Genomic DNA, 14,499 nt, shown 5'->3' on the forward strand with positions numbered 1-14,499 from the left:
AGGGAGAGGCTGAACAGGCTGGGGCTGTTTTCCCTGGAGCATTGGAGGCTGATGGGTGACATTATAGAGTTTTACAAAATTATGAGGGGCATCGATAGGGTAAATAGACAAAGTCTTTTTCCTGGGGTCGGGGAGTCCAGAACTAGAGGGCATAGGTTTAGGGTGAGAGGGGGAAGATATAAAAGAGACCTAAGGGGCAACTTTTTCACACAGAGGGTGGTACGTGTATGGAATGAGGTGCCAGAGGAAGTGGTGGAGGCTGGTACAATTGTGACATTTAAGAGGCATTTGGATGGGTATATGAATAGGAAGGGTTTGGAGGGATATGGGCCAGGTGCTGGCAGGTGGGACGAGGTTGCGTTGATATATCTGGTCTGCATGGACGGGTTGGACCGAAGGGTCCGTTTCCATGCTGTACATCTCCATGACTCTAAATGGCCTGCTTTCATGTTGTGGGGATTCTGACTTATGGAAAATTATCTTTCAGTTCTAAAACTCCTCATATCCACACATAATTTACTTAACAGCAGATAATGCAAGATCTCATACAGACTAAAAGGCAGTCTGCAATAATGCTGATTGAAGATCAGAAGGTACAGTGAGATTGATAGTACATGTAATCAAAATCAGCATTTCACTTACAGCAACTGCTATTTTATAAATGTTCAGATTTAATATAGAAGTTGCAATGTTGGGTTCTTGTTATAACTTTAATTTTGTAGTTACAATCATTAAAGTCTGGATCAAATGGGGCTTTCTTCATAAGAGCAGGGAAGATAAGAAAGGTGATCAAGGTGTTCACAATTGTGAGAGCTTTAGACAAAATGGAGAAATGTTTTCAAAATAAGTTGTGCTAAACTCTGGTCTCTGGCACAAGAATGAAGGACAACATCATGAGATGCATTTTCTGCTCAATTGTGGTAAGACATGGATATTCTACTGGACACGTGGTAACAGCAGAACTCAATAGTGGCTTCTAAGAAAAACTATATAGATAACTGAAAAGTAAAATTTTAAAAGTGTACAGAAGGTCTGACAAAATTGAGCAAAAATGGATAAGATTCTTCCCAGCTCTTGAACAATGTAGGCACTGATGAGTCAGTTGATGAAGTACAATGAGAATAAAAAAATTAGGAAAATGGCTGATCTTTCACAGGTTTTAATGACGAGAATCTCACTAATGAGTGGCAAAGGGTCTATTTGCTTGTATCAACATCTCATTATTATTTAATCTCACTTGATTTATACACAGTTTTCTGTTTTCCCAGGTAACAGAAAGAAATTAGATGGTGGTCATTCCTGACATGAAAATCTAAATGGGTACCGGATGGTGTCAGTTTGATCAGAGCTTACTGCTCTGGGTATCCATCTTGGCTAGCATTTGCCAAAACCTCTGGGCACACTCCATGGGCAGCAACTGCCTGCAGCCTCCATCCACGGAAGTTTGCATTGGCAAAGCACCAGCCTTATCACATCATCAGGGCACATGTGGGATTCACAGTTCAGCTGCACACTGGGGCTCACTGACACCTTGCATTGTAGGATTGCTGCGAGGTTACTTTGTGCCCAGGGAAAGGCACCACCCTTCTAAGAACATAAGAAACAGGAGTGTGTGTAGGCTATTCAGCCCCCTCAACTCCACCATACCAATTGATAGCACCATAGCCCAGACCTCAACTCTTCTTCCACGGCTGCTCCTCAAAGCTTTCAATTCCCTGGGTTTTCAAACATCTATCCACATTCTCTTTAAACACTTGCAGTGATCACTTACAGAGAAAAAGAAAATAAAAATACAACAAAATAGCAATAACCAAAAGATCAATTTATTCTGATAAAAAAAATCATTTCTTACAGGATAAAAACATGATAAAAAAGCATGGGTGGCCAAATAGTACTAATTAAAAACACATTTATTACAAAATTTATAATAAATATTTAAAAAAATACTTTTATCCCAAGATCAGATAACATTCTTTATTGCTTGTGTTCATTATTAAAAAAGAAATACTTATTTAATTTTGTAACTAATTCATTCACATTTCAGGATGATTCTACAAAACAGGAAGATCCACAGTTATTATACAGAGATAAAAATTAACTTGTGATAAAACAAGACTTGAAAGACAGACAATCTTTAAAGGACAGAGTAGCAGCTTTGCCTGAAGAGGCTGGATTTCAAACCATAACTTTACACAGATACAATGCACTGCTTCTTCTATGCTGCATTCTCTATGCAAACTAAAAGAAACAACATCTGTAAAATTTGAAACATCTGTAAAAATGTTTTCTTAAACAATAAGTGTCCACAAAGTCTATGGTAGAAATGTAGTCCTGAACCACAACTGGCTGAACCTAATTGTTCTTTAATTTAGAACACTAATGTGTTTGAACTTAGGGAAGAATGGAAAGAATACTTCCAATATTTGTTGCAAAGTTCTTAATGCCTTCAAAAAGGAATTGGACCATTCCTTGACTGTGGCAGAGGTCACATCCAATAGAAGGCAAGTGTCTTTATGGATAACATTTGGTCCATGTGATCTCCTGGACCAGTTCAAATCAGCTGAGGGGGTTGGAGAAAAATCATTTGCCATATATTAGTGGCCCATTCTATGTATTCTGATCTATGGGGAAAGCTCAATGGACCAGTTGGTCTTCTACTGTCTGTCAATTTGATATGTTTGGATAAAAACTACATCTGCCTCTATAAATAAAACTATACTTGATAGTGGTTCCTTCACTTTGCATTACGACCACTGTCAGCTATGATAGAATTTAAAGCATCATTCACTTCTGTAAATGAACAATTAATTATTCAATTTGCCAGAAAATGAATGAAGCTCCATTCACAATATCTAAGGCAAGCTTCCATTCTCATGAAAATAATGTTCCACCATCGTGTGCTCTGATGTGTGGTCCATATTAAACAGTGAGAAACTGAAATGAACGGTAAGAGTCTAGAAGAACCTCTGTTCATCTGGTCCCATCCAATGGCTGCAGCATCTCCTGCAAATTTACAAGTCACACTTGACAAAATTTAAAATCAGTGGGAGTAATTTTCGAAATGCTTTGAAAAGCATAATTTCAAATCCGACAGCCTCGTCTCTGACACCCCCTGATCTGACTTTGTGGTTTCAAGCGGATATTAATCCTTAAACTCCCATGAAAGCTGGAACTATATTCCTTTCATAGACTTGATGAATATAAAGGTGAGTTAGTGGGAAGTTGACATATGAATCCAGTAATTCATATAACATGTTGTTAACAATGATATTGTGTACACCTAAAAATACAATAAAATTGCAACAACCAAAAAAGATTCCTCAAAACTGCCAAGCATTCAAAGTGGTAATGGGAAACATGCAACTAGTTACATTCTTAAGTTAAAACACACGCCTCTTTTGATTTGTGACTCCGAACATTCTTACATAAACTTCAAGACTTTTTAAATCACACACATGTATTCAACTGTGAAAAAAAATCTTTATAAACGACAATTCTCTCAACTGTGCAAAGTTCAGAGGTGTTCCTCTTCAGAAGTGGTTAGTAAGTTATTCAAAATAAAAAGGTTGTCAAAGAACATCAAATGCTTCTCAGGCAATCTGTCAGCCATTCAGTCCATTTTGCTCTTTTTGTGAACCAATTCAAGTGCTTTAAAAGACAATACTGGAGTTACATGATGCTTTAACTTTCATTCAATTCGTGCACCTGACCCTCCATAACACAATTCAAAAACACCTAAACTCGAGATGAAGGGTCTGGCTAGATTATTGCCATAGAGCCACTGGGTGGTACAGTGATTCGATGGTTAGCATTGCTGCCTCACAGTGCCAGTGACCTGTGTTCAAATTCCACCCTTGAGTGACCGTCCGTGTGGAGTTTCCACATTCTCCCCAGGTCTGTGTGGGTTTCCTCCCACAACCCAATGATGTGCAAGTTAGGTGGGATAGCCATGGGAAATGCAGGGTTATAGGGTAAGGGGTAAGGGGCAAGGGGCAGGTCTAGGTGGGATGCCTTTTGGAGAGTCTACTTGCACACTGCAGGATTCTATAGTCATATGAGTAAAACTTCCAGAGGTGTAATACGAAACGGTAGCAGAGTGGTTATTTTATGAGATGAGAAATCTAGAGATGTGAATTCAAACCCCACAATGACAGGAATAGATCCTGTTAATTAAATAAATCTGAATTTAAAAAGCTATGTAACTACCACATTGTTGTAAAAACCCATCTGAATCACTGATTCATGAATTAAGGAAATAATTGATCATTTGACCAGCTCCTACATGTCAGACACACATCAATCTGACTGACTCTTAACTGCCTTCTGGAATTACTTAGAATGCCATCCACAGCTTTCACAATGGCAGCTAATCAGCATCTTCTCAAGGGCAATTATGAATAACTAAAATATATCCTTTTTGCTTTCCAAGTGCACAACAAACCAGAGGTTCCTGCACTGGCTGCACACAAGTTGGTCCCTTGAAGGTAACACAGATATTTCTGCACAAACATTATCTAGAAGTACTGTAAACCTGTATAAATTGGTTGTGCAAAACAGCAAAGCTGTTGGGGGTGAGTTAATGAACAAAAGTGCAGGCTTTTCCAGCAATGCCTTCACCCAGTGAATAGCAAGAAAGAGATTATTTCCATAACCATTTGGTGGAGTGTATACAGCAAACAATAGCATGAAAGTCAAACATTTAAGGTCTGATACAATGACAGAGCTCACTTAATATTTCACAAATTTATGACAAACCACTGCTAACGGTGTTAACTGGTCTCTGACATTCAAACCATTCTCTGACATATAAACCGACATATTCTTAAGCAAAGTTGAGAAAGGCATTTGCCTGAGAAGTAATGATTTTAAATCTTTGAAAGTGCATTAAAAAGACATAGAGACTGATTGAAAAAAATTCAGAATCCTTACAGGGAAACATGAAATATGAAAATGCGTAAAACTTTACCTTGGATAACCATCTCTAATGTTGTAAAAACTAGAGTAAAAAATTAAGCTTGTATTGCTTGTTTGTTTGGAAACTTGCATAAATCTGTCTGGATTTTCCAATCTCCACAGGGTGGTTTTGATTTTTATGACAGTCAAATGTTGACTTTGATTCAACTCAGATTGTGAAGCTCATCTCCATCAGAACTAAATTTAATTTCCATTAGTGGCTCCATGCATGAGACAGATTTACAACATAGAGTTAACCTAAGCTCAATTAACTAGTAATAAATAATGCCCAAACCAAATTTGATTCAGTACAGTTAGACTCTGTTGATACAATATTGATTCTTGATTGTAGAAGTTTAATACCCCATTGCTGGACTATCAATCCTTAAACATACTTCATCCAATTAATTAGAGAATTCAAAACATTGGCAAGAAATCATTTGATTAGCAATTTCTTTTGATGTATATCACACACACAGGACTTTACGGGTTACATTTCATCTAGTAACCTCCAATCCTGTCAATTTTAATTATTAAATGAAACAAAAGTAGACTAATCGTTGAAAATAGATGAAGCTGGCATGGAATTAAGGTTGTTATTTTGGATGTAGCATGTTATCCTGAGATTAATAACTAACAGAACATTGCAGAGTTATGTAACGTGTCCAACCAGCTAATAGAGTGTAAGACCTTGTTAACAGGAAAAGTAAAAGTGGTATGATACAAGCTATTGTGTCAGTGCATGTTTATTTCTAAGGTCACTAAAAACCATAGTAGGTTAGTACCAGAGTTTCTTCAGAATATTTACATGGCACTTGAGGTAAAAAAAAACGTTTTGAATTATGATTTAAAACAACAACTTTTCAAACAACCTTAAAATGTGTACAAGATAATAACATCTCTGTTGGTCCACTTGGGTACCATGTCGCATATTAGGATCATCTGTTTCTCAATGGGAGCTTAGAAATTTCTCCCTTGCTGTTAATGGATTTTGTCTGTTGTAACAACCCAAACCCATCATTCAAGTGTCACCTATCAACACATTCACACCTTATTTCAGACAGAAGTAACTCATTTTCGCCAGTCTGTAACAATACAGAGGGCAGGTACTTTCTGAGTGAACTCTTGCATTATATCCCCACATGCAATGGGTTCCTTACAACTGAACTCGATTTGAAGTATTGCAAATCTTGCCACATGTTTGCAAGTCATGATGAATGGAGAATTAATGACCTGCTACATTTTACAGCTATGAAGGGGATACTGAATTACTATGCAAACAAATGACAACAAAATAAACATACTGATTTGGAAAATAACCCACAATACCAAGACTCATGAGTTAAATCTTCAAGAAATAACCTGTGAATTGCCCTCATTTCCTATTGGCAATTCTGTATCTGTCTAATGTAATGCGAATCTAAACAACTGAATTCAGAGTACTATTTAGCAATATTTGGTTGGTGACTCTTAAGGCTAAGCTTCCTTCATATAGTGTAAAAGTAATCAGTGAGCTTGCAATGTGACTGATGCACAGTGAACATTACGTTCGCTACTTTCTGTGCCATCTGCAATGTGCGTACGTCATTTCCCAGGAACCATGAATCATTTGTTTGTGAGCCGGCTGCTTGAGGTCAGCTTTCAACACGTACCATAAAGTGGCAAGCAGAAAGGAACTGTATACAGAAATAATTCACACGCTGGCTTGTCAAACACAAAGTACTGCATCAACAAATGCATGTATGTGATGCCCTTAAGATAATTACAAGAGTATTTAAATGATACTGGAATATCTCATAAACAGAACACAATACTTTGATGTCAGTGGCTTAATAGCTGGTGACATTCTTGGATGGCTTTGGCCTTGTAGAGGTCTGATGAGAGTGACCTCACCATTTTCTTTGTGGTCCTTTTGATAGTCCTGGCTGCATTGATGGCCTGGTCTAGGGAGCAATTGAGATCCGACAGCTTTGGAAAAGAAAACACACACAAAAAAAAGACATATACTTTAGGTTCCTCAATCACTCAACGAAATCTACTTGCATTTTTTTTTCTGGTAACTGGTAAGTCCCTATAGATTATTCCTTTCAAATTGAGTATTCTTCCCCAAGTAGCAAAATAAGTTGTTTGGGTACATTACAGGGCCAGGTATTGGGAAATTAGGGATGAGAAACAATCTCTAGCTTTTGATAATGAGGCCCACGTCCCATTAAAGAACAAAAAGAAAACCTTTCAGAAGGACCAAGACTTTCCTGGGACTCAAGTATACTTCCCACGACCACGACCTCAGACGATTTGGGTGATCTATGATTTAAATATCCTGCTGGGATATCACTGGCTGCTGCGTTAATTTGGTGACAAAAGTAGAAATTGCTGGAGAAAGGCAGCAGGTTTGGCAGCATCTGCAGAGAGAAAGCAGAGTCACCATTTCAGGTACAGTGACCCTTCAGAACTGACTTTAGCTCAGAAAAGATTGGTGGATGTGTTGAAGATGGTGGGGAAGGGTGGGGGTGGGAGGAGTAAACCGTAAGTCGCGATGGAGCCAAGAGAGAGGGAAAAGCAGTTGGGCAGACAAAGGCCTGGGTAAAGGTCAGCCTGCTAATGGTGCCTGCTAGGGGTTGACAGTGGGTTGTTTGTGATAGCAGTCTATGTCATGATAAGGCTTCAGGGGGGGTTTAAGGACAGGGGAGAAGGTGCTCAGTCCCTAAAGTTCCTGAACTCGATATTGAGTCCAGAAGTCTGCAGGGTCTCCAAGTGGAAAATGAGGTGCTGTTCTTCCAGCTTGTGTCGAACTTTGCTGGAGCACTGCAGGAAGCCTGAGACAGAGATGTTGGCTGGAGAACATTGTGGTGTGTTGAAGTGGCAGGCAACCAGACGCTCAGAGTTATTTGTGTGGACAGAACAACTTCTCCCATGTCCTTATCCCAACCCTAGACCTTGTCATCACATAGGCTGCTACCACAGCCAACCCACTGTCAGCCACGAACAGTCGCCATTAGCAGCCATTGATTCTCCCAGGCTGACCTCTACCCATTCCTTTTCTGCCTAAATGCTGTTCTCTCTCTCTGGGCTCCAGCGCTAATCATTGTTCGCTCCCACCCCTTCTCTAGCATATACACCAATTTTTTCCAAGCTAAAACTAGTTCGGAAGAAAGGTTTACTGGACTCAAAACTCTGACTCTGCTTTCTCTCCACATATGCTGCTGAGTTTCTCTAGCAATTTTTTGTTTTTGATCCTGATTTCCAGCATCTTCAGGTCTTTGGTTTGTTTCTTCAGCTTGATGATATTATGTAACTGTTTCCCCAGACAGCTGTGATCACATGGACTGCAGCTGGGAGGGGGCTGGAGAGTTAACAATTGGGTTCTGATCTCAGAATGGAGGATGGTAAATGAGGAACTGAAGCTTAAGATGGGGTCTTATATTTCACCTCCTTCTCCATCACCATTTCTGTCTTTTTCCTGTACATGGAATGACCTGTGGCTCCCATCTGATCTTTAGAAGGTAAATACAGATTATGTGGGGTTGGCTGGACAGCTGATTTGTGGTGCAGAGTGATGCCAACAGTGTGGGTTCAATTGCTGAGCAATCTGAGGTCCCCATGATGGACTTTCCTGCTCTATCTCTCCCCTCACCTGAGGCACGTCGACTTTCAGTTTAAACCCATTTGTCGAGAGGTGAGAGGTGAGGATCAGAGGACTGCTGGGAAGGTGAGTAAGACCATTTAAAAAACTTACCTCAGGCGCCGGGGCCTCTAGTTGTCGAGAGGTGAGGGAGCAGCAGAGGGAGAGGCCACAACAAGAAACAGAGGACAGAGGTATATATTTGGGCAGTGGCTGAATCCCTAGACACTACACTTGTAGTGTCTCCCACTTATCGTCCTCCTCCTCCTCTAACCAAAAAAAAGGACTTTCGTGTGTTGTTAAGGTAAGGCATTACAATTTATATTTCTTGTGCATTGTGTGATAGACTAAAAGTTTACTATTAGTTGGTTAGTTGAATAAGACCATGGAGAAGTACTAGAAATGATTTAACTCATAAGTTTGTATAAATTAATTAACTAAGCAGAGATGGCTGGACAGGTGATGTGCTGTAGCTGTATGATGTGGGAGCTGGCTGATCCCATTGTGAATGGCAGTGACCACATCTGCAGCAAGTGTTGGTTGCTGGAAGAATTCCGGATCAGAATTGATGATCTGGAATCTGAGCTTCAAACACTGCGGCACATCCTGGAGGGGAGTTATCAGGAGGCAGTCACACCCGGTAGATTAAGTAATTCAAATTCAGTTAATGATCAGGGACAACAGGGCGTGACTGTAGGTGTGGCAGGTAGGGTAATTCTGAGTTCAGGAGTGAAGGAGCCTCAGCACCTGACCTTGCCGTACAGGTATGAGATCCTTGCTCCCTTATGGATGAAGGAAAGGGCTGTGGACAGGATTAGCCAGCTGACCACGGCACCATGGTGCAGAAGTCCATTCAAGAGAGGCAAGCAAAAAGACAAGTAGTTGTTAAAGGGGATTCTATAATTAGGGGGACAGACAGGATCCTTTGCGAGCCGGATCGGAGTTCCACATGGTGAGTTGCCTGCCCGGTGCCAGGGTACAGGACATCCCCGACTGGCTTGAAAAGATATTGGAGTGGGAGGGGGACGATCCAGTTGTTGTGGTCCACGTTGGCACTAACAACACAGGCAAGGCTAGGAAGGAGGACCTGTTTGGAGATTATCAAGCACTCAGAAGAAAACTGAAGAACAGTTCCTCAAGGGTCATAATCTCTGGATTACTGCCTGAGCCATGCGCTAATTGGCAAAGGGATAAGAAAATTAGGGAAGTAAATACTTGGCTAAGAGATTGGTGTGGGAAAGCGGGATTCCATTTCATGGGACATTGGCATCAGTTTTGGACCCAGAGGGATCTGTACTGATGGGACGGTTTCCACCTGAACCGATCTGGAACTAGTGTTCTGGCAAAAAGGATAAATAGGGTGGTAAGTAGGACTTTAAACTTGTGAGTTGGGGGAAGGGAAAGGAAAAGCGATAGGGAGAATGGAGTCAAGTAGAAAGATAAGCAGCAAGTTAATGTGTGTGCAGGGTTTAAGTTTAAGATAGACTAAGAACAAAGCAAAAAGGAATGATAACTTAGGACATATTACTAGAGATGTTAGAAATCATTAAGATAAGAAAATTTAGCATTAAGGCGCTTTATCTAAATGCCCGTAGTGTTCATAATAAAGCAGATGAATTAACGGCACAAATCATCGTGAATGATTATGATGTGGTAGGAATCACAGAGACGTGGTTGCAGGGGGTTCAGGACTGGCAGTTAAACATTCAAGGATTTACAAGTTATCGAAAAGACAGGGAGGTGGGCAGGGGGGGAGTTTGCCTTGTTAGTTAAGAATGAAATTAAATCTATGGCACTGAATGACACAGGGTCAGATGATGTGGAGACTGTACCACAAATGCAAAAAAAAACGTAATGGGAATTATGTACTTCTCAGCAATGGTCAGGAACAGAGACACAAAATGTATCAGGAGATAGATAGGGCATGTCAGAAAGGCAAGCTCGCGGTGATCATGGGAGACGTCATATGCAGGTGGACTGCAAAGAAAGGGAATTCATGGAATGCTTACAGGATAGCTTTTTGGATCAGCTTGTGATGGAGCCCACAAGATAGCAGGTTATTCTGGACTTAGTTCTATGTAATGAGCCAGACTTTATAAAAGATCTTAAAGTAAGGGAACACTTAGGAGGCAGTGATCATAATATGGGAGAGTTTAGTCTGCAGTTTAAAAGAGAAGGCAAAATTGGATGTAATAGTGTTACAATTAAATAAAAGTAATTACAAGGGCATAAGAGAGGAACTGACGGAAATCGACTGGAAGCAGAGACTAGCGGGGAAGACAATAGAGCAACAATAGCAGGAGTTTCTGGGTGTAATTGAGGACAAAGTACAGAGGTTCATCCCAAACAAAAAAAGATTATCCGGGGAGGGGTTAGACACCCATAGCTGACACAGGAAGTCAGGAAATGTATCAAAGAGAAAGAGAAAGTCTATAAAATGGCCAAGAGCACTGGGAAATCAGAATATTGGAAAGATTACAAAAACAAACAGGATAACAAAGAAAGAAATAAGGAAGCAGAGGATCAAATATGAAGGTAAGCTAGCCAGTAATATTAGAAATGATAGTAAAAGTTTCTTTCAATACATAAGAAACAAATGAGTGGCAAATGTAGAAATTGGGCCGCTCCAAATTGATGCTGGAAGGCTAGTGCTGGGAGCTAAGGAAATAGCTGAAGAACTTAATAAGTATTTTGTGTCAGTCTTCACAGTGGGAGACATGAGTAATATCCCAACAATTAAGGAGAATTAGGGAGTTCTGAGAGAGGTGGCTGAGGAAATAGCGGAGGGGCTGACTGTGATCTTTCAAAAATCACTGGCATCAGGGAAAGTCCCAGCTGATTGGAAAATTGCTGTTGTAACTCCCTTGTTCAAGAAAGGATCAAGACAAAAGATGGAAAATTATAGGCCAATTAGCCTAACCTCAGTTGTAGGTAAAATTCTAGAATCCATCGTTAAAGATGAGATTTCTAAATTCTTGGAAGTGCAGGATCGGATTAGAACAAGTCAGCATGGATTTAGTAAGGGGAGTCGTGCCTGACAAACCTGTTGGAATTCTTTTAAGAGGAAACAAATAGGTTAGACCAGGAAAACCCAGTGGATATCATCTATCTAGACTTCCAAAAGGCCTTTAATAAGATGCCTCACAGGAGGCTGCTGAGTAAGGTGAGGGCCCATGGTATGGATTGAGGATTGGCTGTCTGACAGAAGGCCAAGAGTTGGGATAAAAGGTTCTTTTTTGGAATGGCAGTTGGAGACAAGTGGGGTCCCGCAAGGTTCAGTGTTGGGGCTGCAGTTGTTCACTTTATATATTAATGATCTGGATGAGAAGACTGGGGGCATTCTGGCAAAGTGCACCAATGATACAAAGTTATGTGGACAGGCAGGTAGTACTGAGGAGGTGGGGAGGCTGCAGAAAGATTTAGACAGTTTAGGAGAGTGGTCCAGGAAATGGCTGATGAAATTCAATGTGAGCAAGTGCGAGGTCTTGCACTTTGGTAAAAAGAATACAGGCATGGACTATTTTTGAAATGGTGAGAAAATTCATAAAGCCAAAGTTTTAAGGAATCTGGGAGTGCTAGTCCAGGATTCTCTAAAGATTGATTTGCAGGTTGAGTCTGAGATTTAGAAAGCAAATGTAATGTTGTCATTTATCTCAAGAGGGTTGGCATATAAAAGCAGCGATGTGCTTCTGAGACTTTATGAAGCTCTAGTTAGGCTCCATTTGGAATACTGTGTCTAATTTTGGGCCCCACACCTCAGGAAGGACATACCGGCATTGGAGCGTGTCCAGCGGAGATTCACATGGATAATCCCTGGAATGGTAGGCCTAACATATTATGATCAGTTGAAGATCCTGGGATTGTATTCATTAGAGTTTAGAAGGTTGAGGGGAGATCGAATAGAAACTTACAAGATAATGCATGGCTTAGAAAGGGTGGATGCTGGGAAGTTGTTTTTGTTAAGTGGGGATTACTAGGACCCGTGGGCATAGCCTTAAAATTAGAGGGGGTCAATTTAGAATGGAAATGAGGAGACATTTCTTCAGTCAGAGAGTGGTGGGCCTGTGGAATTCATTGCCATGGAGCACAGTGGAGGCTGGGATGTTGGGTGTCTTCAAAGCAGAGATTGATAAATTCTTATCTCGCAAGGAATTAAGGACTACGGGAAGAGTGCAAGGAAGTGGAATTGAAACACCCATCAGCCATGATTAAATGGCGGAGTGGACTGGATGGGCCGAATGGCCTTGCTTCCACTGCTATGTCTTATGGTCTTAAACCACTGCCAGCTCTCTCTCTTTTTCCAGTACGAGAGCAGCCATGTGGTCTGGTAGGACTTTGGTGACTTTCCCTTGGTGTAATAGATATATGATCTGGCATCACATGGTCAGAATGTCATGTGATCAATAGTTAGTAATCGTATGCCAGAAAATGTCTGACTAATTAAGATTGTTGATCATTGATTGAGTTTAGCCTCTTGCAGTACATTTTACCACCACCTTCTGAAATGTCACTGTTGATTTCAGTTGTACTTAAAAAATGTACAGGATGTAATGATTGTAATGAGGCCAGCCCACTGGACCTCAGAATATGGGTTCCCTGATTGGGGCAGTTAATCTGGTCCTGGCTGACATAAAAGGGTGAATGTGAGAAATAATTAGCCCTCTGAAAGTCTGACTCAGAGGGAGGCAGTGCTATTGTCAAAGGCTCTGCATTTGTAAATAAAGGGGGCGGTGTTGGTGATTGGATGCTGGCCTCTGAAGAGTTATTTCACAGGTTTAGGAAGCCTGAGGAATGCTATACACTCAGGCAGCACAAACTTCCAACATTAATGGTTCATCTTGATTGGTGCTCCAAAAAGAGAACCAGAGAATGTAAACATTCCTCTTACCGCAAATGCTTCACCATTAACGTTGGAAATGTCATCTGTTGTTGAGGATCGCTGATGGTAGCTTTTTGATCTCTTTCGTGCAGATGCCGGGGTTGACTCTCTCACTTTGTATCCGGGAGAACAGTAGAAACGTGACTGTATGGGTGATGCGTACGTGCAGGCCGGTGTAGAATAACTATTCAAATAATTTAAGGTAACATATCAGAGAGTGAGCAAATGTACTGAAATAACTGGCATCACAACCAGTTTGTTATTCTTTTTGCATTCAGTTAGAACTACCATGGGTATTTCTCTGGGGCAAGTTTGACTGGTGGGATAAGGGTGGAGGGAAAATCGACACAAGAATGTTTTGATACCCTGGCCTGTGTTCCTGGATTGAGACTATTCACAATGAACAGGAGTTACAAACAGGAGTTACTTCAGGAAGAGGAAGCCCATTACTACAAGGCTTATTGCTAGTAATATGACAAACAGAGAAAACAAAAAATTAAAGGCAGCAGAAAGAACCCCAAGCATCTGAGGGCAAATTTGATTTGAGGGCAGATTTCTGTTAAGTGGTTTCTGAAAATGTTGCCAAGTGGGAAAACAAAGCCGATTCCTAGACTCCACAAGCCCTGGTGCTTTTTTTCCTTAAGATTAGATTATTTACAGTGTGGAAACAGGCCCTAAGGCCCAACAAGTCGACACCGACTCTCCGAAGAGTAACCCACCCAGACCCTTTCCCCCTGACTAATGTACCTAACACTATGGGCAATTTAACATGGCCAATTCACCTGACATGCACATCTGAGGAAACCCACGCAGACATGGGGAGAATGTGCAAACTCCACACAGACAGTCACCCAAGGTGGGTCCCTGGTGCTGTAAGGCAGCAGTGCTAACCACTGAGCCACCGTGCCGCCCCTTCCTGAGGTAGTGATTTCATCTCTAGGATTGACCAAGTAAAACCTTATTCTGGATCAGTGGTGCTGGAAGAGCACAGCAACCCAGGCAGCATCCAACGAGCAGCGAAATCGACGTTTCGGGCATAAGCCCT

General features: G+C 41.0%; 1 protein-coding gene across 7 annotated transcripts in view; it reads right to left on the minus strand.

Moving 5' to 3' along the window:
• Positions 1 to 3,900: 3,900 nt before the first annotated feature.
• Positions 3,901 to 14,499, minus strand: part of akna (AT-hook transcription factor) — a 194,525-nt gene continuing 183,926 nt past the window's right edge. For 6 of the 7 annotated variants that reach the window (XM_043720010.1, XM_043720009.1, XM_043720011.1 and 3 more), the window contains 2 exons: positions 13,464 to 13,638; positions 3,901 to 6,921 (listed from right to left, as the gene is read on the minus strand). In XM_043720010.1, coding sequence (XP_043575945.1) covers positions 6,775 to 6,921; positions 13,464 to 13,638 — 322 coding nt within the window. In that variant the 3' untranslated portion in view covers positions 3,901 to 6,774. Of the gene's footprint in view, positions 6,922 to 13,463; positions 13,639 to 14,499 lie in introns of those variants that run through there. The other variant, XM_043720014.1, reaches the window with a different exon arrangement.

Source organism: Chiloscyllium plagiosum, chromosome 30 (genome assembly GCF_004010195.1).
Source record: "Chiloscyllium plagiosum isolate BGI_BamShark_2017 chromosome 30, ASM401019v2, whole genome shotgun sequence".
NCBI lineage: Eukaryota > Metazoa > Chordata > Chondrichthyes > Orectolobiformes > Hemiscylliidae > Chiloscyllium > Chiloscyllium plagiosum.